Source organism: Coregonus lavaretus (assembly GCF_964263955.1).
Source record: "Coregonus lavaretus genome assembly, chromosome: 5".
Taxonomy (NCBI): Eukaryota; Metazoa; Chordata; class Actinopteri; order Salmoniformes; family Salmonidae; genus Coregonus; species Coregonus lavaretus.
The window spans coordinates 36023854-36050355 of NC_139992.1; the positions used below are offsets into that span (position 1 = coordinate 36023854).

General features: G+C 41.2%; 1 protein-coding gene across 1 annotated transcript; it reads left to right on the forward strand.

Moving 5' to 3' along the window:
• Positions 1–13: 13 nt before the first annotated feature.
• LOC311129019 (leukotriene A-4 hydrolase-like) lies at positions 14–24869 on the forward strand. The gene is made up of 18 exons (XM_084161268.1): positions 14–335; positions 1091–1221; positions 1498–1618; positions 20195–20368; positions 20675–20727; positions 20845–20917; positions 21042–21182; positions 21272–21295; positions 21398–21468; positions 21658–21769; positions 22741–22885; positions 22972–23075; positions 23183–23253; positions 23424–23478; positions 23588–23683; positions 23795–23877; positions 23967–24071; positions 24264–24869. Exons 1-18 carry the CDS (start codon positions 180–182, stop codon positions 24394–24396), a joined length of 1848 nt encoding a protein of 615 aa, XP_084017394.1. The 5' UTR covers positions 14–179; the 3' UTR covers positions 24397–24869.
• Positions 24870–26502: the final 1633 nt, after the last annotated feature.

The following is a 26502-nucleotide window of genomic DNA, read 5'->3' on the forward strand; positions in this document are numbered from 1 at the left end:
CATTCTGGTAAATGGAGTTGTTTGATGATTCATTTAGAAAGAAATTGAACACATTCAGCTCCAGAGTAAACTACAACTCCCACAATGCATGCAGGCCGCTGTCACATGGTTATGTGGTGAGCAGGGTTGTAGTTAATGCAATTTTTTTTGCGCTCTCGCTTCATGAGCCTGGACCGAACATGGCTTCAGCTACAGACCCTTGCTCCTTTTCCTCCTTCTCCAAGTGCGTTACCAAGCACCTGAATCTCACCTATCATGTGGATTTTGACAGCCATGTCCTCAAAGCTAAGGTCGCGCTCACCGTGGAGGTTTTAGTGGATAATTTCACGTCTTTGGTACAGTATTAATCTAATTTCTCAATCTTATTAGCCAGCAAGCTAGGAAACTAGCTACCCAAGTTCATTCATTTTTGCTAGCAAATGCCTTTGTGTTGCTACTGAATTTGACCTGGGAAAAGCCTTGTTTCAGTACACCTTGTTTCAGTTGTAAGCCTTGTATCAGTACACCTGTTTCAGTACACCGCTACAAAGCATTTGGTTGAGTTTATCAGACACACAACGTATCACACACTGCTGCAAGACAAACTGATTTGAATATCACTCATTGCAAATCTGATCAAACCTGATCACATTCAGGAATGATATGTAGCTAGCCATATGTGCTTTATGACACTGTTCTGTTCTGCTCAGTGACAGTAAGACTTTGACAGGTCAAGCTGGCATATGATACCAGGCATGTGAATTTAAGATCTGAGTTCAGACTGTTTCTCCCAGGTGTGTTTCTCACAGCAGGTGTAGAAAATGTAGGCAGCCTTTCAGGGCCAGGTAGAGATATAATTATGTATTTTTTATGGTGGCAGATGTTTTACAGTCACAACCTGGAGGAAGTTGGAGGTTGTGGTTCTTGTAGTTGCTCACACACTTGACTTTGTCACAATTCTGCTTTATAAATGTTGGTAACCCAAACTTATTGCCCCACTTCTTTCTTTCTTTCTTTCTTTCTTTCTTTCTTTCTTTCTTTCTTTCTTTCTTTCTTTCTTTCTTTCTTTCTTTCTTTCTTTCTTTCTTTCTTTCTTTCTTTCTACCATCAGACCCTTGACACAAAGGACCTGAAGGTCTCCAAGGTAACAGCCAATGGACAGGCAGCAAAGTTCACTTTGGGACCCAAGCACAGGTTCATGGGAACCCCTCTGGAGATCACACTGCCCTTTGACCTCTCCAGGTATCCACACCCCTCTGTCTCACTCTCACACCTTAGGGGCCTGTTCAGGAAGATATAATGTTACAGAATGTTCAGATATAAATGAATTGTGTAGAACATATATGATTTTGTCATATAGAATATGAATAGTCTCTGCTCTATTCATTCCATTTCTGTCTATAACGTTCAGAACACTGCACATCACTGATTGCACCCCAGGTAACTCAACCCTCAGAGATTGAACTGATGAATACTGGTTTTGGTGCAATATTTAGTGTGTGTGTGTTTGTTTGTCAGGGGTCAGCATGTGATCGTGGAGGTGACTTATGAGACGGCTCCTAGTGCTTCTGCGCTGCAGTGGCTCACTCCTGAACAGACTGCTGGGAAGAAACACCCCTACCTCTTCAGCCAGTGCCAGGTAACACACACACACACACACACACACACTGTGTTTATGGACATGCACAAACATGAAAAGTCTTAGTTTGGGGTTGGGCTCGTTCTAACTCAACAAAATACTATGAACAGTACCTTTTATGGTAAAAGTAGTTGCAAGACTGTAGCATCACAATGGAACATTTTCACAACCTCCTCTGCAACAGCTGCCCAGTGTAACTGTAGTCACACACAGAAACCACTTCTGTTACTAGAAGTTCTTATCAGAGGAAAAGTGCTGTAAAATGGTCATAACCTGTGCCAGATGTGAGCCAAATTATGCACAAATTATGACTAAAATGTAAATGAAAAGTCTTCATTTTTGGTTGGATGCCAGTCTTGCTTAACGGTCATTTTAACTGTAAAATTAGTTGCAAGACTGTCTCAAAAGACACTTTCCCAACCCCCTCTTCTGCAACATCCAGCCAGTGGTATTGTAGTCATGCACAGAATCCTCTTCTTCTCTTTATAGTTCTTACCAGAAGAAAGATTTCATAATTTGATCATAACCTGTGCCAAGTGAGGTTACCTTTGCCCCTGCCTTCTTTCTCTATTATATATCCCTCTCTTCCTCTAATCCCTCTTTTTCATGTATCACCTGTGTGTCCAAAGGTGCAGTGTTGGGCTGCAGCACTGATAAACTTTATGAGAGGACCTTTATCATTGGCTCCTCTGTCGCTGATATTGATATTAACAGCCCTCCATATTATTACACTCAATTTTACTTTGTTTACTTAAATTAATTATATTTTTCCCTTCTTGGAGATAAATCCAGATTAGGTGGTTGATGTGATAATGTGCTAATAATAGGGGTGTAACGATTCGTTTTAACAACGATTCGATTTGTATCACGATTCGTGGTTGTCGATACGATTCAAGGACGATATTGGTTCATTTAGAACGATACGATCCGAAACGATTCAGTGACTTGAAATCGATTCAGTAACCTTTTAGCCAAAAATTCAACCAGTGTGACTGAAATAAATACCTGGATACTGGACAGTGCAGGTGAAGTTTCCTAGATACCTGTTTCTTGTAAGGACACAAAGACTACTCCATGGCTATTCTAAAAGTTGTAATAGAGGAGTCAAATATTGGAGCACCTGATACTAGCAATGATAGGGAATGTAATATTAAATAACATTTATAGTATGTATAGTATTTTATAAATGGATAAAACGATATAACAAGCAGAATAATACATCTTTATATACAAATAATTAGAACAGGGATTTTTTGGCGGGAGGTTGTTGTTTTGGCGGATGGTTGTTGTGGTTGGTCCTGTGTTCTCTCTGGCGTCCTTTCCCCCTTGCAGCAGATGTGGATGCGGGTGCGTTTGCACGCTCGGCCCATTTCTTCCGCAGTCAACCATGTGGTGTGCATTTTTGTGTTTGAAAAGGTGCGGCGTTAAGTGAGTGAGAGGGGAAATGGTTGCATATCCCAGAGCCGACCGGGGGTCTATGAACAGGGGTAGTGAGAGAGAGAGCTTTCAATTTTGTGTAGATGAGGGATATACATTTTTAAATATAGTATACATCTAATCTAATTATTCATTGTCCTATCATGATGGAAAGATCCCTAACCCTATAACCTGGACACCCACCTGAGCGACCCATACACCAAAGAGAAGTTCCCATCTATTTTATGGACCTGCTGTGAATATGCAGTCTAAACAGAGAAATAAATGCGGTCAGAGACCTACTTGAGCAGCACCGCCCCCTCAAGATTCTGAGCCTGCCTGGCAGGGTTGGTCCTACAAAGCCAGAGCCCCCTGATGGGAGAGCATAATATACAAGGAAATTCTCAAAGCTGCTAATGAGAACCTTGACGACCTTTTACCTAGCCGGTGGGGATTCCGGTGGGGTACGCCCACCCAGGTAGTGGCAGTGCTGGCAACACTGGCTGCAGTAACCCATGGGGAGGGGGTCACACTCGGACAATCAGAGAGGGGGTTTATCATTGTGGCCCAGGTGGCACAAAATAATCAAAGGTCTGACCGCATGGAGATGCTTGGGAAAATGGTTACAACAGGGGATCAGAGTGTTTGTGTCTCAGGTGAAGAGGGTGGATCTGATCTCCATCACCTAGGACTTGACATAGATTAAGTAGATTAATCAAATCTCACATTGTTATCAATTTCTGCTCAATCTGCATGCTTTCTCAATCAGCTTTAACTGTATGTGCACTCGTAGATCAAGTTATTTCTCGAGTTGGGCTCTGGGATATAACAGCCGTTGAGTATCGGATTTTATGGTGGATTGTGGAGGAGGGGGGTTGAGTGTGTTGGAGTATGTGAGTATGTGCGTGTGTGCTTGTCTGGCATCTGTTGTGGGGGGGGGGGGGGGGGGATGTTGGGGGGGGGGGGGTATGGGATGGACCGTGGGAATTATTTGCTAGGATAATAATTGCTTGTCAATGAATTAAATGTAATACAATGGCAATCCTGGTTATATGTTAGAATCCTATGCGTGAACTGCCGACATTATTACGCATATTAATTGATAATGATGGAAAATAGGATATGCATAATAAAAAATAAAAAAATAGTTATATAGATATATATATATAGAGGTGAAAGCATTGGAAATGCTTTTGGCGGTTAACCTGCTTCTGTTTTGTGGGTGGCACTGTGTGCTGTTTTCGATGGATGGGTCCTGGCCTCTCGGGGCCATAGGGATACGGAGGGACGTGGGTGGGATGCTGATCACTGGGATGACGGCTCAACTTGGGATGGGGAGGGGCTTTAGCGGGGGAATTAGTGGAGAACAATTGAAGGGTTACTCCGTAGCAATGCAAATATCACGGTACAGCTATATGGACACTCAATCATTACGCTATTTTTTATTGGTAAATTTACAAACATATATAATGATAAATAGACTTGAAACTTGTATCTCATTTATGGTGTATGGTGAAATAAGTATAGCCAGTTATAATTGTAATGGCTTAGCTGATAATAACAAAAGAAGAACAATATTTACATGGCTCAAAGAGAAGGAATATAATATCTATTGTATACAGGAAACTCATTCAACAATTCGAGATGAAGTAGCGTGGAAAAAAGAATGGGGGGGGGGAAATATACTTCTCCCATGGGCAAAGAAATTCAAAAGGGGTGATGATATTAATTAATAGTAATTTCGATCCGAATGTGCAAATTGTCCAAATAGATACGCAAGGTAGATGGATTATTTTAAATATGGTATTGGACCATAAACAGATATGGCTCATTAACCTTTACGGACCAAATAATGATGATCCACAATTCTTTGACAATATATATAATAAATTATCAAGCCTGCAAGCAACTCAAGACAATATTATTATGGTGGGGGATTATAATACTGTTTTAAATAGCTCAATGGACCGAAAAGGAAATCACACCACAAACAATCACCCACATGCTCTTAAGGAAATTGTGAATGTCATGGATACATTAGAACTAGTAGATATATGGAGGCTTAAATATGCTGATCTAGTGAGATATACATGGCGGAGACTGAATCAAGCTAGTCGTCTTGACTTCTTTCTTATCTCATTCTCGTTGGCACCAAAAGTAAAAAAAGTGTTGATAGGGGACAGAATGCGGTCGGACCATCATATAATAGGCATATACATTACTCTGACTGAATTTCCACGTAGCGAGGATATTGGAAATTTAATCAAAGCCTATTAGATGATAATTTATTTATAATTAGAACAAAGAAATTTATAACTGACTTTTTCCAACATAACATAGGTACAGCGAATCCCCTTATTGTATGGGACACCTTTAAATGTGCCTTTAGAGGCCATGCAATTCAGTACTCATCTCGAAAACAAAAGCAATTTAGGTCAAAAGAGTTTATACTAAGAAAGGAAATAGAAAGTCTAACAGAACAGATAGATGGCAATAAAAACTGTAACATAGAGGCTCAGAACAAATTAGAGGAAAAACAAAAAGAAATGGAAAAACTTATTCAAGAAAGATCAAGTGTAATATATTATAAAAATAAAGCAAACTGGATGGAATATGGGGAAAAATGCACAAAATTCTTTTTTAATCTTCAACATAGGAATGCTACCAAAAAGAACTTAATGAAACTGGTTACAATTGACGGAGTCACCCATAATTCACCTAATGATATTTTGAAGGAAGAAACAAAGTATTTTAAGCATATGTTTTCTTTTCAGTCGCCTCCATCTCCTCTAACTGAAGCTAATTGTAGAGATTTTTTTTCTATTGATAATGTCAAATTAACAGCCACACAGAAAGACTCATGTGAAGGTGAAATTACAGAGGAGGAACTTCTGGATGCAATTAAAGACTTTAAGTCCGGGAAAACTCCAGGGTTGGATGGCATACCAATCGAGGTATACCAAACCTTTTTTGATATACTAAGAGGACCGTTATTAGCATGTTTTAACCACTCCTATGTAAATGTTAGATTATCTGACACTCAAGAAGAAGGTCTGATCTCATTATTACTGAAACAGGATACAAGTGGAAAATATAAAGATCCAGTCCATTTACAAAATTGGAGGCCCCTTACACTTCAGTGTTGTGATGCAAAAATCCTAGCAAAATGTATAGCGCATAGAATTAAAAAGGTATTGTCGGATATTATTCATTCTAATCAGACAGGTTTTTTACATGGAAGATACATTGGAGATAATATAAGGCAAGTATTGGAAACAATAGAACACTATGAAAAATCTGGGAAACCAGGCCTGCTATTCATAGCAGACTTCGAAAAGGCATTTGATAAAGTTCGACTGGAATTTATATATAAATGCCTGGAGCATTTCAATTTTGGAGAATCTCTTATAAAATGGGTCAAAATCATGTATAGTAACCCTAGGTGTAAAATAGTAAATAATGGCTATTTCTCAGAAAGTTTTAAACTGTCAAGAGGAGTGAAACAAGGTTGTCCACTATCGGCATATCTATTTATTGTGGCCATCGAGATGTTAGCTATTAAAATCAGATCCAATAATAATATCAGAGGATTAGAAATACAGGGCTTAAAAACAAAGGTGTCATTGTACGCAGATGATTCATGTTTTCTTTTAGATCCACAACTAGAATCCCTCCACAGCCTCATAGAGGATCTAGATACATTTTCTAACCTCTCTGGATTAAAACCAAATTATGACAAATGTACTATATTACGTATTGGATCACTAAAAAATACAATTTTTACATTACCATGTAGTTTACCAATAAAATGGTCTGATGGTGATGTGGATATACTCGGAATACATATCCCAAAGGAAATAAATGATCTCACTTCAATAAATTTTAATAGAAAGTTAGCAAAAATAGATAAGATCTTACTACCATGGAAAGGAAAATACCTGTCAATTTGTGGAAAAATCACCCTGATTAACTCTTTAGTATTATCCCAGTTTACCTATTTGCTTATGGTCTTGCCTACGCCTAGCAAACAGTTTTTTAAATTATATGAGAAAAAAATATTCAATTTTATTTGGAACGGCAAGCCAGACAAAATTAAAAGAGCATATTTATATAATGAATATGAATTCGGAGGACAGAAATTATTAAATATTAAAGCATTAGACCTATCACTAAAATCTTCAGTCATCCAAAAGTTATACTTAAATCCGAACTGGTTCTCAAGCAAATTAGTAAGATTGTCTCACCCACTGTTCAAGAAAGGCCTTTTTCCCTTTATTCAGATTACAACCTCTCACTTTCAGTTATTTGAAAAGGAAATAATCTCCCAAATGTCACTATTTCTAAAACAAGCCATAGAAAGTTGGTTGCAATTTCAATTTAATCCTCCAGAAACAACAGAACAAATAATGCAACAAATATTGTGGTTAAATTCAAATATACTAATTGACAAAAAAACTTTATTTTCTGACAGAATGTTTAAAAAAGGTATAATCTTCGTAAATGATATCATCGGTAGGACTGGTGGAGTTATGTCGCACATGCAGCTAACAAAAACATATGGAAATGTCTGCTCTATCCAAAATTACAACCAAATAATTGCAGCCTTACCGCAAAAGTGGAAGAGGAAAGTTGAAGGGGGAGAATGTAAAGAACTTGTCTGTCGGCCTTGCATTAAAGAACATAATTGGTTAAGGAAAACTGTGATAAATAAAAAAGTATATCAGTTTCACTTAAGGACCAAAGGATTGACAGCCGTCCCATATAGATTGCAAAATAGTTGGGAAGAGATCTTTGACGTACCGATCCCATGGCATAGTGTTTATGAACTGACACGCAAAACGACACCGGATTCAAAAATTAGAATCTTTCAATTTAAATTATTATATAAAATTCTTGCTACCAATAGAATGTTATTTATATGGGGGATACAATCTTCCCAGCTCTGCAGATTTTGCTGTGAAGAGATATAATCATTAGATCATTTGTTTTGGTTCTGTCCATTTGTAGCTTGTTTTTGGACACAGGTCCAGGAATGGCTAAAGGATTGCAATATTTACCTGGAACTAACCTTGCAGATAGCATTACTGGGTGATCTGAAAAGTCATAGTCAATCAATCAATAATATAATAATACTTTTAGCAAAAATGTTTATTTTTAATTCACAATCTGTAGAAGCAATGAGAATAGAAAGGTTCAGAACTTTTGTAAAACATCACAGTACGGTTGAAATATATATGGCAAATAGAAATCCTATATGGATGGTGTTAAGAGATAGATGGGAGGTATTGAATAGAGTTGAAGGATGGGACTAATAACAAATAACAACAAATAATAACAAAGATAGCTAATAATATAAGCATACTGTGTCCATAATAAGTATATAGGTTGTATGTTGGGAGCTTTTGGGAAAGAGCACAGTTAGAAAGATATGGCATTTAGAAGCAAACCGGATGGACATCATGAAAATGATCGGAGAGGTTGAGAGTAGAAGAGGTTCAGGAGCAAAAAAATAAATAATATATATATATATATATATATATATATATATATATATATATATATATATATATATATATATATATATATATATATATATATATATATATATATAGAATTATTGTAAAATTAACTCTGTCCATAAGGTGTAGATAGTAAGTATAGACCGGAAGTAGAGGCCTGGGCGTTGTTGTTCACTAATTTACTCCAAGTAGGGAAAGGATGGTGGGGTTGAAAAGTAATAAAGGGGAATATATATATAAAAAATAAAAATAAAACATGGGGGATTGGAAGTGATGCAGATAATTACATTGATAGAAGATACAATCTATCTGCAATATTAAGCTGATCCATCCCCCCCCCAAAAAAAAAAAATTAATAATAATAATAATAATAATAATAATAAAAAAATAAAAAGGACCGCAATGGTGGCTTGATAATTTCTCGCTCGTCGGCTTCTCCTCTGTCGTCCGCCATGCTATGTTTTGTTGTCTTTGCGCCTTTGCGCTGCTGCTGGCGCGGGGCGATGACGTCACGGATAGGCAGACTGAATCGAGTAATGTTTCAAGCCTTTATCATTAAAAGTGCTAAGAAAAAACATCCATATAAAGTCTGACGTGCTTAAATCCAATGGGTTATTTCCTAGTATCGATACAATCGATGTATTACATTTTAAAACGATGTTAGATTGATATATGTTGTCCAAAAGGCCAACTCGCCGAGCACAGATTGATGTAGTTGGATCATAGGAATAAAAATCGATACATCGATGTAGTAGATGGATCGTTACACCCCTAGCTAATAACCACCTGAAACCCCTCCAGGTGTCGTGGAAATTCTACCCAATAAAGAGATAACTGTGTTATTTCTTCAATCAATTATACTTTATTGATCTATTAATTATTGCAATAATGGCGCTGGTCGGGCATGCACATCTGAGGTGTACGCCAGAGAGCTCGAATGACACGAGGAGTACAGAAACCTTATATAGGCAAGTCATCTTATGCAAGCATGTACAAAACACTTGATCTTGGTGTGTGTATGTGCTGGACAATGAGACGGAACTGGGGTACAGGGTGCAGACTAACTGTGAAAAAGGTCTCATTCTGAGAAAAATAGGTGCTAAAACAACAGGAAATCTCCCCAGACATAGTTCCTCAAAATGGGTCCTTGACCCGAGCAAGCAAGAATCTTTCGCTGTCTGCCTAGAGGATGTGGGGCTTGACACCCACACTAGCAAGAAACCACAGGTCTCGCTTGTGAGTTTTTTAAAATGGTAAAAAAAAAAAAAAATTGGGGGTGTATATCAGCTTTAATATTGCAATATTCCATCAATGTAATTGCCTGCATCACTTCCAATCCCCCATATGTTTTTTTTCTTCTCGCAAATATATATATATATATATATATATATATATATATATATATATATATATATATATATATATATATATATATATATATATATATATATATATATATATACATATACATACATACACATACATACATACAGTGAGGGAAAAAAGTATTTGATCCCCTGCTGATTTTGTACTTTTGCCCACTGACAAAGACATGATCAGTCTATCATTTTAATGGTAGGTTTATTTGAACAGTGAGAGACAGAATAACAACAAAGAAATCCAGAAAAGCGCATGTCAAAAATGTTATAAATTGATTTGCATTTTAATGAGGGAAATAAGTATTTCACCCCCTCTCAATCAGAAAGATTTCTGGCACCCAGGTGTCTTTTATACAGGTAACGAGCTGAGATTATGAGCACACTTAAAGGGAGTGCTCCTAATCTCAGTTTGTTACCTGTATAAAAGACACCTGTCCACAGAAGCAATCAATCAATCAGATTCCAAACTCTCCACCATGGCCAAGACCAAAGAGCTCTCCAAGGATGTCAGGGACAAGATTGTAGACCTACACAAGGCTGGAATGGGCTACAAGACCATCGCCAAGCAGCTTGGTGAGAAGGTGACAACAGTTGGTGCGATTATTTGCAAATGGAAGAAACACAAAAGAACTGTCAATCTCCCTCGGCCTGGGGCTCCATGCAAGATCTCACCTCGTGGAGTTGCAATGATCATGAGAACGGTGAAGAATCAGCCCAGAACTACACGGGAGGATCTTGTCAATGATCTCAAGGCAGCTGGGACCATAGTCACCAAGAAAACAATTGGTAACACACTACGCCGTGAAAAACTGAAATCCTGCAGCGCCCGCAAGGTCCCCCAGCTCAAGAAAGCACATATACAGGGCCGTCTGAAGTTTGCCAATGAACATCTGAATGATTCAGAGGAGAACTGAGTGAAAGTGTTGTGGTCAGATGAGACCAAAATCGAGCTCTTTGGCATCAACTCAACTTGCCGTGTTTGGAGGAGGAGGAATGCTGCCTATGACCCCAAGAACACCATCCCCACCGTCAAACATGGAGGTGGAAACATTATGCTTTGGGGGTGTTTTTCTGCTAAGGGGACAGGACAACTTCACCGCATCAAAGGGACGATGGACGGGGCCATGTACCGTCAAATCTTGGGTGAGAACCTCCTTCCCTCAGCCAGGGCATTGAAAATGGGTCGTGGATGGGTATTCCAGCATGACAATGACCCCAAACACACGGCCAAGGCAACAAAGGAGTGGCTCAAGAAGAAGCACATTAAGGTCCTGGAGTGGCCTAGCCAGTCTCCAGACCTTAATCCCATAGAAAATCTGTGGAGGGAGCTGAAGGTTCGAGTTGCCAAACGTCAGCTTCGAAACCTTAATGACTTGGAGAAGATCTGCAAAGAGGAGTGGGACAAAATCCCTCCTGAGATGTGTGCAAACCTGGTGGCCAACTACAAGAAACGTCTGACCTCTGTGATTGCCAACAAGGGTTTTGCCACCAAGTATTAAGCCATGTTTTGCAGAGGGGTCAAATACTTATTTCCCTCATTAAAATGCAAATCAATTTATAACATTTTTTATATGCATTTTTCTGGATTTTGTTGTTGTTATTCTGTCTGTCACTGTTCAAATAAACCTACCATTAAAATTATAGACTGATCATGTCTTTGTCAGTGGGCAAACGTACAAAATCAGCAGGGGATGAAATACTTTTTTCCCTCACTGTATATATATACATATCCTTTTTAAAAATATATTTCCCTTTATTACTTTCCAGCCCCACCACCCCTTCCCTAATTGGAGTAAACTAGTGAACAACAACGCTTAGGCCTCTACTTCCAGCTTATACATTTTATGGACACAGTCAATTTTACAATAATTATATTTTGTTTGTTTTTACTCCTGAACTTCCTCTACCCTCAACCTCTCCGATCATTTTCATGATGTCCATCCGGTTTGCTTCTATATGCCATATATTTCTAACTGTGCTCTTTCATAAAAAGCTCAGCAAAAAAAGAAACGTCCTCACTGTCAACTGCGTATATTTTCAGCAAACTTAACATGTGTAAAGATTTGTATGAACATAACAAGATTCAACAACTGAGACATAAACTGAACAAGTTCCACAGACATGTGACTAACAGAAATTGAATAATGTGTCCCTGATCAAAGGGGGGGTCAAAATCAAAAGTAACAGTCAGTATCTGGTGTGGCCACCAGCTGCATTAAGTACTGCAGTGCATCTCCTCATGGACTGCACCAGATTTGGCAGTTCTTGCTGTGAGATGTTACCCCACTCTTCCACCAAGGCACCTGCAAGTTCCCGGAAATTTCTGGGGGAAATGGCCCAATCCCTCACCCTCCGATCCAACAGGTCCCAGACTTGCTCAATGGGATTGAGATCCGGGCTCTTCGCTGGCCATGGCAGAACACTGACATTCCTGTCTTGCAGGAAATCACGCACAGAACTAGCAGTATGGCTGGTGGCATTGTCATGCTGGAGGGTCATGTCAGGATGAGCCAGCAGGAAGAGTACCACATGAGGGAGGAGGATATCTTCCCTGTAACGCACAGCGTTGAGATTGCCTGCAATGACAACAAGCTCAGTCCGATGATGCTGTGACACACCGCCCCAGACCATGACGGACCCTCTACCTCCAAATCGATCCCGCTCCAGAGTACAGGCCTCGGTGTAACGCTCATTCCTTCGACGATAAACACGATTCCGACCATCAACCCTGGTGAGACAAAACCGCGACTTGTCAGTGAAGAGCACTTTTTGCCAGTCCTGTCTGGTCCAGCGACGGTGGGTTTGTGCCCATAGGCGACGTTGTTGCCGGTGATGTCTGGTGAGGACCTGCCTTACAACAGGCCTACAAGCCCTCAGTCCAGCCTCTCTCAGCCTATTGCGTACAGTCTGAGCACTGATGGAGGGATTGTGCGTTCCTGGTGTAACTCGGGCAGTTGTTGTTGCCATTCTGTACCTGTCCCGTAGGTGTGATGTTCGGATGTACCGATCCTGTGCAGGTGTTGTTACACGTGGTCTGCCACTGCGAGGACAATCAGCTGTCCGTCCTGTCTCCCTGTAGCGCTGTCTTAGGCGTCTCACAGTACGGGCATTGCAATTTATTGCCCTGGCCACATCTGCAGTCCTCATGCCTCAGGCACGTTCACACAGATGAGGAGGGACCCTGGGCATCTTTCTTTTGGGGTTTTTCAGAGTCAGTAGAAAGGCCTCTTTAGTGTCCTAAGTTTCATAACTGTGACCTTAATTGCCTACCGTCTGTAAGCTGTTAGTGTCTTAGCGACCGTTCCACAGGTGCGTGTTCATTAATTATTTATGGTTCATTGAACAAGCATGGGAAACAGTGTTTAAACCCTTTACAAGATTGTTTTGATCACGCGGACTGGGATATGTTCCGGGTAGCTTCCGAAAATAATTTAGACGTATACACTGAAACGGTGACTGAATTTATCAGGAAGTGTATAGGTGATGTTGTGCCCACTGTGACTATTAAAACCTACCCTAACCAGAAACCGTGGATAGACGGCAGCATTCGCGCAATCTGAAACCGCGAACCACCGCATTCAACCATGGCAAGGTGACTGGGAATATGGCAGAATACAAACAGTGTAGCTACTCACTCCGCAAGGCAATTAAACTGGCAAAACATCAGTATAGAGACAAAGTGGAGTCGCAATTCAACGGCTCAGACACGAGACGTATGTGGCATGGTCTACAGACAATCACGGACTACAAAAAGAAAACCAGCCACGTCGCCGACACCGATGTCTCGCTTCCAGACAAGCTAAACACCTTCTTCGCCCGCTTTGAGGATAACACAGTGCCACTGACGAGGCCCACTACCAAGGACTGTGGCCTCTCCTTCTCCATGGCCGACGTGATTAAGACATTTAAGCATGTTAACCCCCGCAAGGCTGCCGGCCCAGACGGCATCCCTAGCCGCGTCCTCAGAGCATGCGCAGACCAGCTGGCTGGTGTGTTTATGGACATATTCAATATTTCCCAGTCTGCTGTTCCCACATGCTTCAAGATGGCCACCATTGTTCCTGTACCCAAGAAAGCAAAGGTAACTAAACTAAATGACTATCGCCCTGTAGCACTCTGTCATCATGAAGTGCTTTGAGAGACTAGTCAAGGATCATATCACCTCTACCTTACCTTACCTGTCACCCTAGACCCACTTCAATTTGCTTACCGCCCCAATAGATCCACAGACGACGCAAATGCCATCACACTGCACACTGCCCTATCCCATCTGGACAAGAGGAATACCTATGAAAGAATGCTGTTCATTGACTATAGCTCAGCATTCAACCCCATAGTACCCTCCAAGCTCATCATTAAGCTCGAGGCCCTGGGTCGGAACCCCGCCCTGTGCAACTGTGTCCTGGACTTCCCGACGGGCCGCCCCCCAGGTGGTGAAGGTAGGAAACAACATCTCCACTTCGCTGATCCTCAACACTGGGGCCCCACAAGGGTGCGTGCTAAGCCCCCTCCTGTACTCCCTGTTCACCCATGACTGCGTGGCCAAGCACGCCTCCAGCTCAATCATCAAGTTTGCAGACGACACAACAGTAGTAGGCTTGATTACCAACAATGACGAGACAGCCTACAGGGAGGAGGTGAGGGCTCTGGGAGTGTGGTGCCAGGAAAATAACCTCTCACTCAACATCAACAAAACAAAAGAGATGATCGTGGACTTCAGTATTTGATACATCAGAAAAGCAGAACATAATATTTGGTACAGAAACCTTTGTTTGCAATTACAGAGATCATACGTTTCCTGTAGGTCTTGACCAGGTTTGCACACACTGCAGCAGGGATTTTGGCCCACTCCTCCATACAGACCTTCTCCAGATCCTTCAGGTTTCGGGGCTGTCGCTGGGCAATACGGACTTTCAGCTCCCTCCAAAGATGTTCTATTGGGTTCAGGTCTGGAGACTGCCTAGGCCACTCCAGGACCTTGAGATGCTTCTTATGGAGCCACTCCTTAGTTGCCCTGGCTGTGTGTTTCGGGTCGTTGTCATGCTGGAAGACCCAGCGACGACCCATCTTCAATGCTCTTACTGAGGGAAGGAGGTTGTTGGCCAAGATCTCGCGATACATGGCCCCATCCATCCTCCCCTCTACGGTGCAGTCGTCCTGTCCCCTTTGCAGAAAAGCATCCCCAAAGAATGATGTTTCCACCTCCATGCTTCACGGTTGGGATGGTGTTCTTGGGGTTGTACTCATCCTTCTTCTTCCTCCAAACACGGCGAGTGGAGTTTAGACCAAAAAGCTCTATTTTTGTCTCATCAGACCACATGACCTTCTCCCATTCCTCCTCTGGATCATCCATATGGTCATTGGCAAACTTCAGACGGGCCTGGACATGTGCTGGCTTGAGCAGGGGGACCTTGCGTGCGCAGCAGGATTTTAATCCATGACGGCGTAGTGTGTTACTAATGGTTTTCTTTGTGGTCCCAGCTCTCTTCAGGTCATTGACCAGGTCCTGCCGTGTAGTTCTGGGCTGATCCCTCACCTTCCTCATGATCATTGATGCCCCACGAGGTGAGATCTTGCTTGGAGCCCCAGACCGAGGGTGATTGACCATCATCTTGAACTTCTTACATTTTCTAATAATTGCGCCAACAGTTGTTGCCTTCTCACCAAGCTGCTTGCCTATTGTCCTGTAGCCCATCCCAGCCTTGTGCAGGTCTACAATTTTATCCCTGATGTCCTTACACAGCTCTCTGGTCTTGGCCATTGTGGAGAGGTTGGAGTCTGTTTGATTGAGTGTGTGGACAGGTGTCTTTTATACAGGTAACGAGTTCAAACAGGTGCAGTTAATACAGGTAATGAGTGGAGAACAGGAGGGCTTCTTAAAGAAAAACTAACAGGTCTGTGAGAGCCGGAATTCTTACTGGTTGGTAGGTGATCAAATACTTATGTCATGTAATAAAATGCAAATTAATTACTTTAAAATCATACAATGTGATTTTCTGGATTGTTGTTTTAGATTCAGTCCCTCACAGTTGAAGTGTACCTATGATAAAAATTACATACCTCTACATGCTTTGTAAGTAGGAAAACCTGCAAAATCGGCAGTGTATCAAATACTTGTTCTCCCCACTGTATGTATATATTCTTAAATCCCATTCCTTACTAGTTTTGTGTGTATTGGGATATGTTGTGAAATTGTTAGATATTACTGCACTGTCGGAGCTAGAAGCACAAGCATTTCACTACACCCGCTATAACATCTGCTAAACACGTGTATGTGACAAATAATATTTGATTTGAATGAAGATCTGTGAAGTTATTTGGATTTTTACAAATTAACTTTGAAAAACAAGTTCCTGAAAAAAGGATGTTTCTTTTTTTGCTGAGTTTATATACATATTATGGACACAGTATGCTTTACATTAGTTATCTTGTTGTTATTAGTTATTAGTCCCATCCTTCAGCTCCATTCAACACCTCCCACCTATCTCTTAACACCATCCATATTGGATTTCTATTTGCCATATATTTTTCAACTGTACTGTGATGTTTCACAAAAGTTCTGAACCCTTCTATTCTCATTGTTTCTACAGATTGTAAATTGAAAATAAAATGTTTTGCTTAAAGTATTATTATATTATTGATCGATTGACTATGACTTTTCAGATCACCCAGTAATGCTATCTGCAGGGTTAGCTCCAGGTAAATATTGCAATCCTTCAGCCACTCCTTGAGCCTGTGACCAAAAGCAAGCTACAAATGGACAGTACCAAAACAAATGATCTAATGATTCTGTCTCTTCGCAGCAAAATATGCAGAGCTGGGAAGATTATATCCCCCATATAAATAACATTATATTGGTAGCAAGAGTTTTGTATAATAATTTAAATAGAAAAATTAGAAGTTTTGAATCCGGCGTCGTTTTGCATATCAGTTCATAAACACTATGCCATGGAATCGGTACGTCAAAAATCTCTTCCGAACTATTTTGCGATCTATATGGGACGGCTGTCAATCCTTTGGTCCTCAAATGAAACTGGTATACTTTTTTATTTATCCCAATTTTCTTTAACCAATTATGTTCTTTAATGTAGGGCCGACAGACAAGTTTCTTACTTTCTCCCACTTCCATTTTTGCGGTAATGCTGCAAATATTTGGTTGTAATTTTGGGTAGAGCAGACATTTCCATATGTTTTTGTTAGCTGCATGTGCAACATAACCCCACCAGTCCTACCTATGATATAATTTCCGAAGATTATACCTTTTTTTTAAATTTCTCAAAAAATAATGTTTTTTAAAATAATTTAGTATATTTTAGTTTAACCACAATATTTGTTGCATTATTTTTTCTGTCGTTTCTGGAGGGTTAAATTGAAATTGCAACCAACTTTCTATGGCTTGTTTTAGAAATAGTGATATTTGGGAGATGATTTCCTTTTCAAATAACTCAAAGTGAGTGGTTGTAATCTGAATAAAGGGGAAAAGGCCATTCTTGAACATGGGGTGAGACAATCTTACTAATTTGCTAGAGAACCAGTTCGGATTTAAGTATAACTTTTGTATGACTGAAGCTTTTATTGATAGGTCTAATGCTTTAATATTTAATCATTTCTGTCCCCCAAATTCATTTTCATTATATAAATAGGCCCGTTTAATTTTGTCTGGCTTGCCGTTCCAAATAGAATTGAATATTTTTTTCTCATATAATTTAAAAAACTGTTCGCTAGGCGTAGGCAAGACCATAACAAATAGGTAAACTGGGATAATACTAATGAGTTAATCAGGGTGATTTGTCCACAAATAGACAGGTATTTACCTTTCCATGGTAGCAAGATCTTATCTATTTTTGCTAACTTTCTATTAAAATGTATTGAAGTGAGATCATTTATTTCATTTGGGATATGTATTCTGAGTATATCCACATCACCATCAGACCATTTTATTGGTAAACTACATGGTAATGTAAAAATTTTATTTTTTTGTGATCCAGTATGTAATATAGTACATTTATCATAATATGCCATTTCGCAGACGCTTTTATCCAAAGCGACTTACAGTCATGTGTGCATACATTTTTTATGAATGGGTGGTCCCGGGATTTCTAATCCCTTGATATCATTGTTGGATCTGATTTTAATAGCTAACATTTCGATGGCCATAATAAATAGATATACCGATAGTGGACAACCTTGTTTTACTCCTCTTGACAGTTTAAAACTTTAGGAGAAATAGCCATTATTTACTATTTTACACCTAGGGTTTACTATACATGATATTAACCCATTTTATAAGAGATTCTCCTAAATTGAAATTCTCCAGGCATTTATATATAAACTCCAGTCGTACTTTATCAAATGCCTTTTTAATGTCTGCTATGAATAGCAGGCCTTGTTTCCCAGATTTTTCATAGTGTTCTATTGTTTCCAGTACTTGCCTTATATTATCTCCAAAGTATCGTCCGTGTAAAAAACCTGTCTGATTAGAATGAATAATATCCGACAATACCTTTTTAATTCTATGCGCTATACATTTTGCTAGAATTTCTGCATCACAACACTGAAGTGTAAGGGGTCTCCAATTTTTTAAATGGACTGGATCTTTATATTTCCCACTTGTATCCTGTTTCAGTAATAATGAAATCAGACCTTCTTGAGTGTCTGATAATCTACCATTTACATAGGAGTGGTTAAAACATGCTAATAACGGTCCTCTGAGTATATCAGAAAAGGTTTGGTATACCTCGACTGGTATGCCATCCAACCCTGGAGTTTTCCCGGACTTAAACATTTTTAATTGCATCCAGAAGTTCCTCCTCTGTAATTTCACCTTCACATGAGTCTTTCTGTATGGCTGTTAATTTTACATTATCAATAGAAAAGAAATCCCTACAATTAGCTTCAGTTAGAGGAGATGGAGGCGACTGAATCGAAAACATATTCTTAAAGTACTTAGCTTCCTCCTTCAAAATATCATTTAAATTATGATTTGGTGAATCATTGGTGACTCTGTCATTTGTAACCAGTTTCAGTAAATTCTTTTTGGTAGCATTTCTATGTTGAAGATGAAAAAATAATTTGGTGCATTTTTCTCCATATTCCATCCAGTTTGCTTTATTTTTATAATATACACTGCTCAAAAAAATAAAGGGAACACTTAAACAACACAATGTAACTCCAAGTCAATCAAACTTCTGTGAAATCAAACTGTCCACTTAGGAAGCAACACTGATTGACAATACATTTCACATGCTGTTGTGCAAATGGAATAGACAACAGGTGGAAATTATAGGCAATTAGCAAGACACCCCAAAAAATGACAGGTTTTGCAGGTGGTGACCACAGACCACTTCTCAGTTCCTATGCTTCCTGGCTGATGTTTTGGTCACTTTTGAATGCTGCCGGTGCTTTCACTCTAGTGGTAGCATGAGACGGAGTCTACAACCCACACAAGTGGCTCAGGTAGTGCAGCTCATCCAGGATGGCACATCAATGCGAGCTGTGGCAAGAAGGTTTGCTGTGTCTGTCAGCGTAGTGTCCAGAGCATGGAGGCGCTACCAGGAGACCGCCCAGTATATCAGGAGACGTGGAGGAGGCCGTAGGAGGGCAACAACCCAGCAGCAGGACTGCTACCTCCGCCTTTGTGCAAGGAGGAGCAGGAGGAGCACTACCAGAGCCCTGCAAAATGACCTCCAGCAGGCCACAAATGTGCATGTGTCTGCTCAAACGGTCAGAAACAGACTCCATGAGGGTGGTATGAGGGCCCGACGTCCACAGGTGGGGGTTGTGCTTACAGCCCAACACCGTGCAGGACGTTTGGCATTTGCCAGAGAACACCAAGATTGGCAAATTCGCCACTGGCGCCCTGTGCTCTTCACAGATGAAAGCAGGTTCACACTGAGCACGTGACAGACGTAACAGAGTCTGGAGACGCCGTGGAGAACGTTCTGCTGCCTGCAACATCCTCCAGCATGACCGGTTTGGCGGTGGGTCAGTCATGGTGTGGGGTGGTCCGACCGCATTCTGTCCCTGTCAGTTCTTGGCTGTGAGCCCAGACATCATGTACATACTTCCCTAAAACTAGGTTCCTATGCTACACATCCACAGCATGGTTAGAAACAGGCCCATACCCATGCACGCACAATCCCATCTCATATGACCTAGTTACATCAATAATCTCAAAGTTAATGCCTAAGCAACTAGGTTCAAAGAAAGAGCTTCTAGTACACAAGCATGATAAAGGTTTAACAGAAATGTCCATCACACAGGCCAACCATTGCAGGAGCATGGTACCCTGCCAGGATACCCCCGCTATGAAACACACCTACTATGCCCAGGTGTCTGTCCCCAAGGAGCTGGTAGCTGTGATGAGTGCTGTACGGGACGGACAGGAGCCTGATCCCCAGGACAGCAGCCGGGTCATCTACCGCTTCAGACAACCAGTCAGTGTCTCTATTCTCTATCACTGTTTCTTTCCATCTCTCCATCCAACCATCCATTGTCATCCATAGCTTAATACAGTCAGTCTTGCTTTTTGGCCTGACTGTTCAAGGTACAGCGCTGCCAAAGTAGCTGCTGATCAAGCAATAATGAGTTAATTACAAGGAATGTTTAGATGAAACAGCCAGATAACGAAAGGAACTGTCGTAGCACGCCTGCAATCTGAATGAAATGCATTGTCAGAGACTGGTGTTGGAGCTGTGTTTGATTGATTTATTTCACCATTGTTGACCTTTGACACCTCCCAGGTGCCCATGCCCTCTTACCTCATTGCCATCGTGGTTGGAGCTTTGGAGAGCAGGTACACACACACACCCACCCATATATATAACTATTGCCCTGTTTTCCTACTCATTATTTTAAATGAATAAATGATCAGTGAAATATTAGTAACAAATGTTTGTTTGTTGTTTACAAGAGAGATTGGGCCCAGGTCTCGTGTTTGGTCAGAGAAGGAGTTTGTGGACAAGGCAGCATTTGAGTTCTCAGAGGTGAGTTTATCAGTATTTACTGTATCTGTGTGGTACGTAGGTAATTTGTCTGTGTCCCACTCATCCTACATCAGCAGAGTTTAATATTGAAATGTCAGCCTAAATGTGTGTGTGACCCTCTCAGACAGAGACCATGTTGAAGACAGCTGAGGACCTTGCGGGGCCGTATGTGTGGGGCCAGTATGACATCCTGGTCCTGCCCCCCTCCTTCCCGTATGGAGGCATGGAGAACCCCTGCCTTACCTTTGCCACCCCCACACTGCTGGTGAGACACCTTACACACATCACTATACCAAATCCCCCTGCCTGTGTATTTTTTTTAAACATTCCTTTGTTCCTATGTTTATCTTATAGGCTGGAGACAGATCCTTGTCCAATGTAAGTAAACACAGTTCACAGGTGTACGTGTCTTCTCAAGTATGTGTTTATATCTGTGTATGGGTGTGTTAACCTGTGTCGTCCTCCTGTTTCTCTCTCCAGGTCATAGCCCATGAGATCTCTCACAGCTGGACTGGCAACCTGGTGACCAACAAGACCTGGGAGCACTTCTGGTACAACACTGAGAAAACATACTATCAATGTTCTTTTCTCACTTGAATGAATGGGAATGCTATCATGGTCAAATTAGCCATAACTGAGTATCAGCCAAATGGGATGGAGAGAAGGAGAGATAGAAAAGGAAGATCGCTTTCTGGAGTTAATGAGTTTATAATTAGTGTCTGTGCCCCTTCCTCCTCCAGGCTGAACGAGGGTCACACGGTGTACCTTGAGAGAATGATTGGCAGGTCTATGGAGAGTGAACAGTTCAGACAGTTCAAGGCCATGGGCGGCTGGAAGGACCTGCAGGAATCGGTGAGAGAACACACATGCATGAGTACACTGTAACACCCTGGTACACACAGAAGTACACTTAAGCCCTGTTCATATTGTCAGTTTGAAGTGACTCAAATTTTTCCTGAGTTTGAACAGCCAAAAAGCACATGGAATCGGTTATTTCAAGTCACATTTCAAACCATCTTTCGTAGGTGATTTGAAGTCAGATATACATCTGATTCCTGGCCATGCGACTTGTATGTAAATGGTCAAATCGGATTAATTTGCTCTCAAGTGGTTTTTATTTGGCATATCTTGTTGCTTGCTAGCTACAGTTTGACTACAGTTTGACAAGAACATGTGGTAGCTAACTAGCTTGTTAATTGTTTACAAACAAATTAGTGAATGTGCTGGAGAGCTAAACGGCTACCTAGCTAGCTAGTTGACTGCTGTGGCTAACCAAAAAGGACTTGTTTTGAAAGTTAGATCTTATAATTTGAGGCTTTAAATGTGTTCTAACACTATGATTTTGATCATTCAAAGCAACTGGGAAACGTCCATGGCAGGCTTTGTTGTCACCTTAGCTTGCTACATAACTTCTGAGTGATAGGAAGCACGAGCACCACCACCAATCAGCCTACACCACTGTGCACACACCCTTTGTTACTATGACAACTAGCATAGATGTGAGAAAATGACTGCTGTCTGAACACACAGAAATATGATTTGGTCACTTGTAACTTGCTGTTTGGACAGTCAGTATTCCAAAACGGATTTGAAAAACAAAACTGATTTGAGCATTGAGGCCAGCAGTGTGAACAAGGCTAAAGTAATGTGTCCGACTTCACTGAAAGACAAGCCACTTACCTGTTCATTTATACCTGTGTGTGTGTGTGTGTGTGTGTGTGTGTGTCTGCGTGCGTGTGTGCGTGCGTGCGTGCCTGCGTGCGTGCGTGCGTGTGCAACTGTGTATGCCCGACCTTATCTGATCTGTTACCTCTGTCTCCCAGGTGAACACGTTTGGGGCCAACAACCCTCTGACCAACCTGGTTCCCAACCTGAATGAGGTGGACCCTGACGATGCCTTCTCCTCTGTTCCCTACGAGAAGGGTTTCGCTCTTCTCTACCACCTGGAGGAGCTCATGGGAGGACCTGGTGAGAGACACACACATACACAGTTGCATTTCATTCAGTTTAAAAAAAAGTCACTTGCTTCATGTAATTGGCTGTGTCTCTTACAGAGGTGTTTATGGGTTTTGTGAAGTCATACATCCAGCTGTTTGCTTACAGCAGCGTCACTACTGAGGAGTGGAAGAACTACCTCTTCACCTACTTTAAGAACAAGGTACAGTAACCACCACTCTCCACCTAACCAAGTTGCTATCAAAGCCCCTTGCTGTGGCTCTTGAACTTCTCTCTGTTTCACCTTTACTGCTCCCTATCCGATCTCAGGTGGACATCCTGAATAAGGTGGACTGGAACACCTGGATGCACACCCCTGGGATGCCCCCCGTCAAACCACAGTGGGTTTACCTTACCTAACCATTTCACTTGAGAATCACTCACCTGGCTGGCTGTTACACCTTTGAGCCACACTACTGTTATTTTGTGGGTCTGTTTTTAGCTGTGTCACTGTTTACCTGTCCACTCAATCTGAGGTGTGTGTTAAATCGATGCCACCCTCCTCCCCCAGATACGACACCACCATGGCAGATGCCTGCATCGCACTGTGTAAGAGATGGGTGAAGGTGAGGATACATGCTCCACATTGATAATGTGTATGTTATAGAATCTCATGATGATAGAACATAGCATTTTTAGAAGTATTACTGTATGTTAATTTCTCTCTCCCTCTAGACCAAAGAGGGGGATCTGGGGAATTTCAGTGAGGTGGATGTGAAGACTCTCTCCACCCACCAGCTCATAGAGTTCCTGTCTCTGCTCCTGCAAGAGGTAGACACGCCTCACTGTCACTCACCTGGTCATCATAGCAATCTTCCATAAGCCATGTGATCGTTCTATCCGAATCCAAAGCAGACCAATGACAATATCTTCTCCCCCTAGGAGCCCCTCCCCCTCAGCCATGTGAAGAGGATGCAGGAAGTGTACCATCTCAACGCCTTCATCAACGCAGAGATCCGCTTCAGGTGAGTTCTGGAGTCCCATCATGCAGTATGTACAGGCAAAGTGTTTGTATGTGTATCATTGTCTCACACTGTTGGCTCCCTTCTTCCAGGTGGCTGCGGCTGTGTGTCAAGTCCAAGTGGGAGGATGCCATTCCCATGGCGCTGAAGATGGCGACAGAGCAGGGAAGGATGAAGTTCACAAGGCCACTCTTCAAGTAACCAACGGCGCCACTATCTGAGAGACAATCTCTGTTATTAGATGCCATGTGTTGTTGTTGTGCTTTCTGGATCAAATTATTTCTAGGCAGCATCTTGTTAAAAACATGATGAGTCCTATTCTCTTACTTACGGACCCTTTTGTACGTGTGTTCTACCTAATCCCTGTCTTTCTCCCTCCCTTCTTTTAGAGAGGTGTATAACTTTGATAAGTATCGTGAGGAGGCGGTGCGTGTGTTCATAGCCAACCGGGCAGCCATGCACCCGGTAACGGCCAATCTGGTGGCCAAGGACCTGAAGGTGGACACCGGCAAGAGCACCTGATTCTAATTGGAATCCCACCGGAAGCACTCAGAGACCGGCGTTATTACCATTGCCCAAAATGACGGAGAAATCTAGAGAGAAGCTTCCAGTCACACCCCCACCTTTTATAACTGTCTCTACTTTGCTTGGCAGCTATTCAGAATTGGCTTGTTTCTGTTTGTTTTTACATTAAGGTTTGTGATTCGTCGAGCAGGGTTGGGGTCAATTCTGAATTTCTGAATTCAATTCAATTCAAACAATGAATTTGAATTTGCCACACCCCACAGGAAGCAGAATTTGAATTGAAGGATGTATAATTTAGATATGTGGTAGTAGAGGAATGGCCTGAGGGCACACACTTAATGTGTTGTGAATGTATTGTAATGTTTTTAAAATTGTATAACTGCCTTAATTTTGCTTTACCCGAGAAAGAGTAGCTGCTGCCTTGGCAGCAGCTAATGGGGATCCATAATAAATACAATGCAAAAAATTAATTACGTTTGTGTGTGTATCTGGCTAGTATTTTAATTAATGCAAACCACTTCAATGGTAAATATGATGTTCGTATATACGGGTCCACTGAAATGCCACGCAGGGCACTCAGAGAACTGATCCATTGTTCTAAGTTCTTCTTCAAATACTCTGACAGAGATAGTTCCCGCTCCCTGCTGGCCAATCAGAGTAGAGACTGAGCGTGGTTTAGACTTACTCAGCCTATCCGTTGGCGCACAGGCTGGTCCCAGACCCTTGGCGCTCCACTGTTGCACACTGTTGCCAGGCATAAGTTGTTATCATCACAACCTGTAGAGTCAGCACCTTTTTGCAGTACACGTCCTTGGACGGTTCACAGATCACAAAGAGGCAGTGTTCGTGTCTGTGAGAAATACAAGTCTTATCTCATCCTACCCCCTAACGTTCCTCACATGAATCACAGCTTGTTATGTGAAACATTTTATATCAGTACAGTACAAACCCTTTATGTTTAATCATTAATGCATTATTTCTAAGCTAGTCATCACATCTAGATCCCCACAGTTGTCATTCAGTAATACTGTAACGGTACTGTAGCATACTATACACCACATTAACCACCTAGGTAGCTAGTGATAGCTTAGTTAGCTAACTCCAAAGAAATAACCAATGACATCAACAGGATTTTAAACAAAATATATATATCTAGCTAGCTAGTATAATTTCATGTAAAACAACTTTACAGATGATTACAAAGTTCGAAAGCAAAGTTGACTTACCGGTTGTGGGGTATTTTTTCAGTAGACCATACAGAGCTATGGTAACGAGTAGTACCCAAGGTCAGACCATATAGCTAATTATAAAGACAAGCAGTGGTACATAGTGGTACAGAGGATGAGGCAATAAGACTAAGTGATGTGGAGTGTGGTACCGAGTGGTCCACAAGGAGGGAGTCTGAGCCAGAGTCAGGAGATGGCTCTTGATTGATTATACTGTTATATATGAGGCAATGCATTAGGAAAGTCTTAAATGTATATGGTTGAGAATGGGTTATGGATCTGCTATGTTTAAACCATATTCAAGTATCGATTGATGGGTTTTGGAATAAACAGAGCAGAGCCGGGAGATGGCTCTGTTATTTTTTACATTAGAAAGTTTGGTTTGGCCACCATTTTATCCAAACTAAATAAATATATGAGGAGAAGTCAGATTTCGCCACTATCATAAATTAAGAGAGTGGGTGGAGCAGTCAAAAGATGAAAGTTTGGAAGTGGAGAACTGAACTGGGAGGGTTTAAGCTAAAAAGTATGTAAAATGAACAGGAATGGACATTGTATATAAACTGAGGGCCGAGTGTTGTAGTTGCTCTGCAGACCAGCTCGGCTTTTGTTGCTCTATGTAATAAAGTATATCTTGATTCTACAAAAACTCTGGAAGAACTTTGATTTTTAATAAGTATAGTGATAATTTTCCACGTCACGGTCTGTTGCTCTTGGGAACTAGATGGAGGCATCCACATAGGAGGTTAGCTAGCAGCGCCAACATGTTAGCTATCAAACTATCTATCCAGCAAGAATGTCGAGGTCAAAAACGAAAGAAACTATGTTAAGCCATGCTGATTAAGTAAGACATTAACAGGCTGAACGTATATTTCTG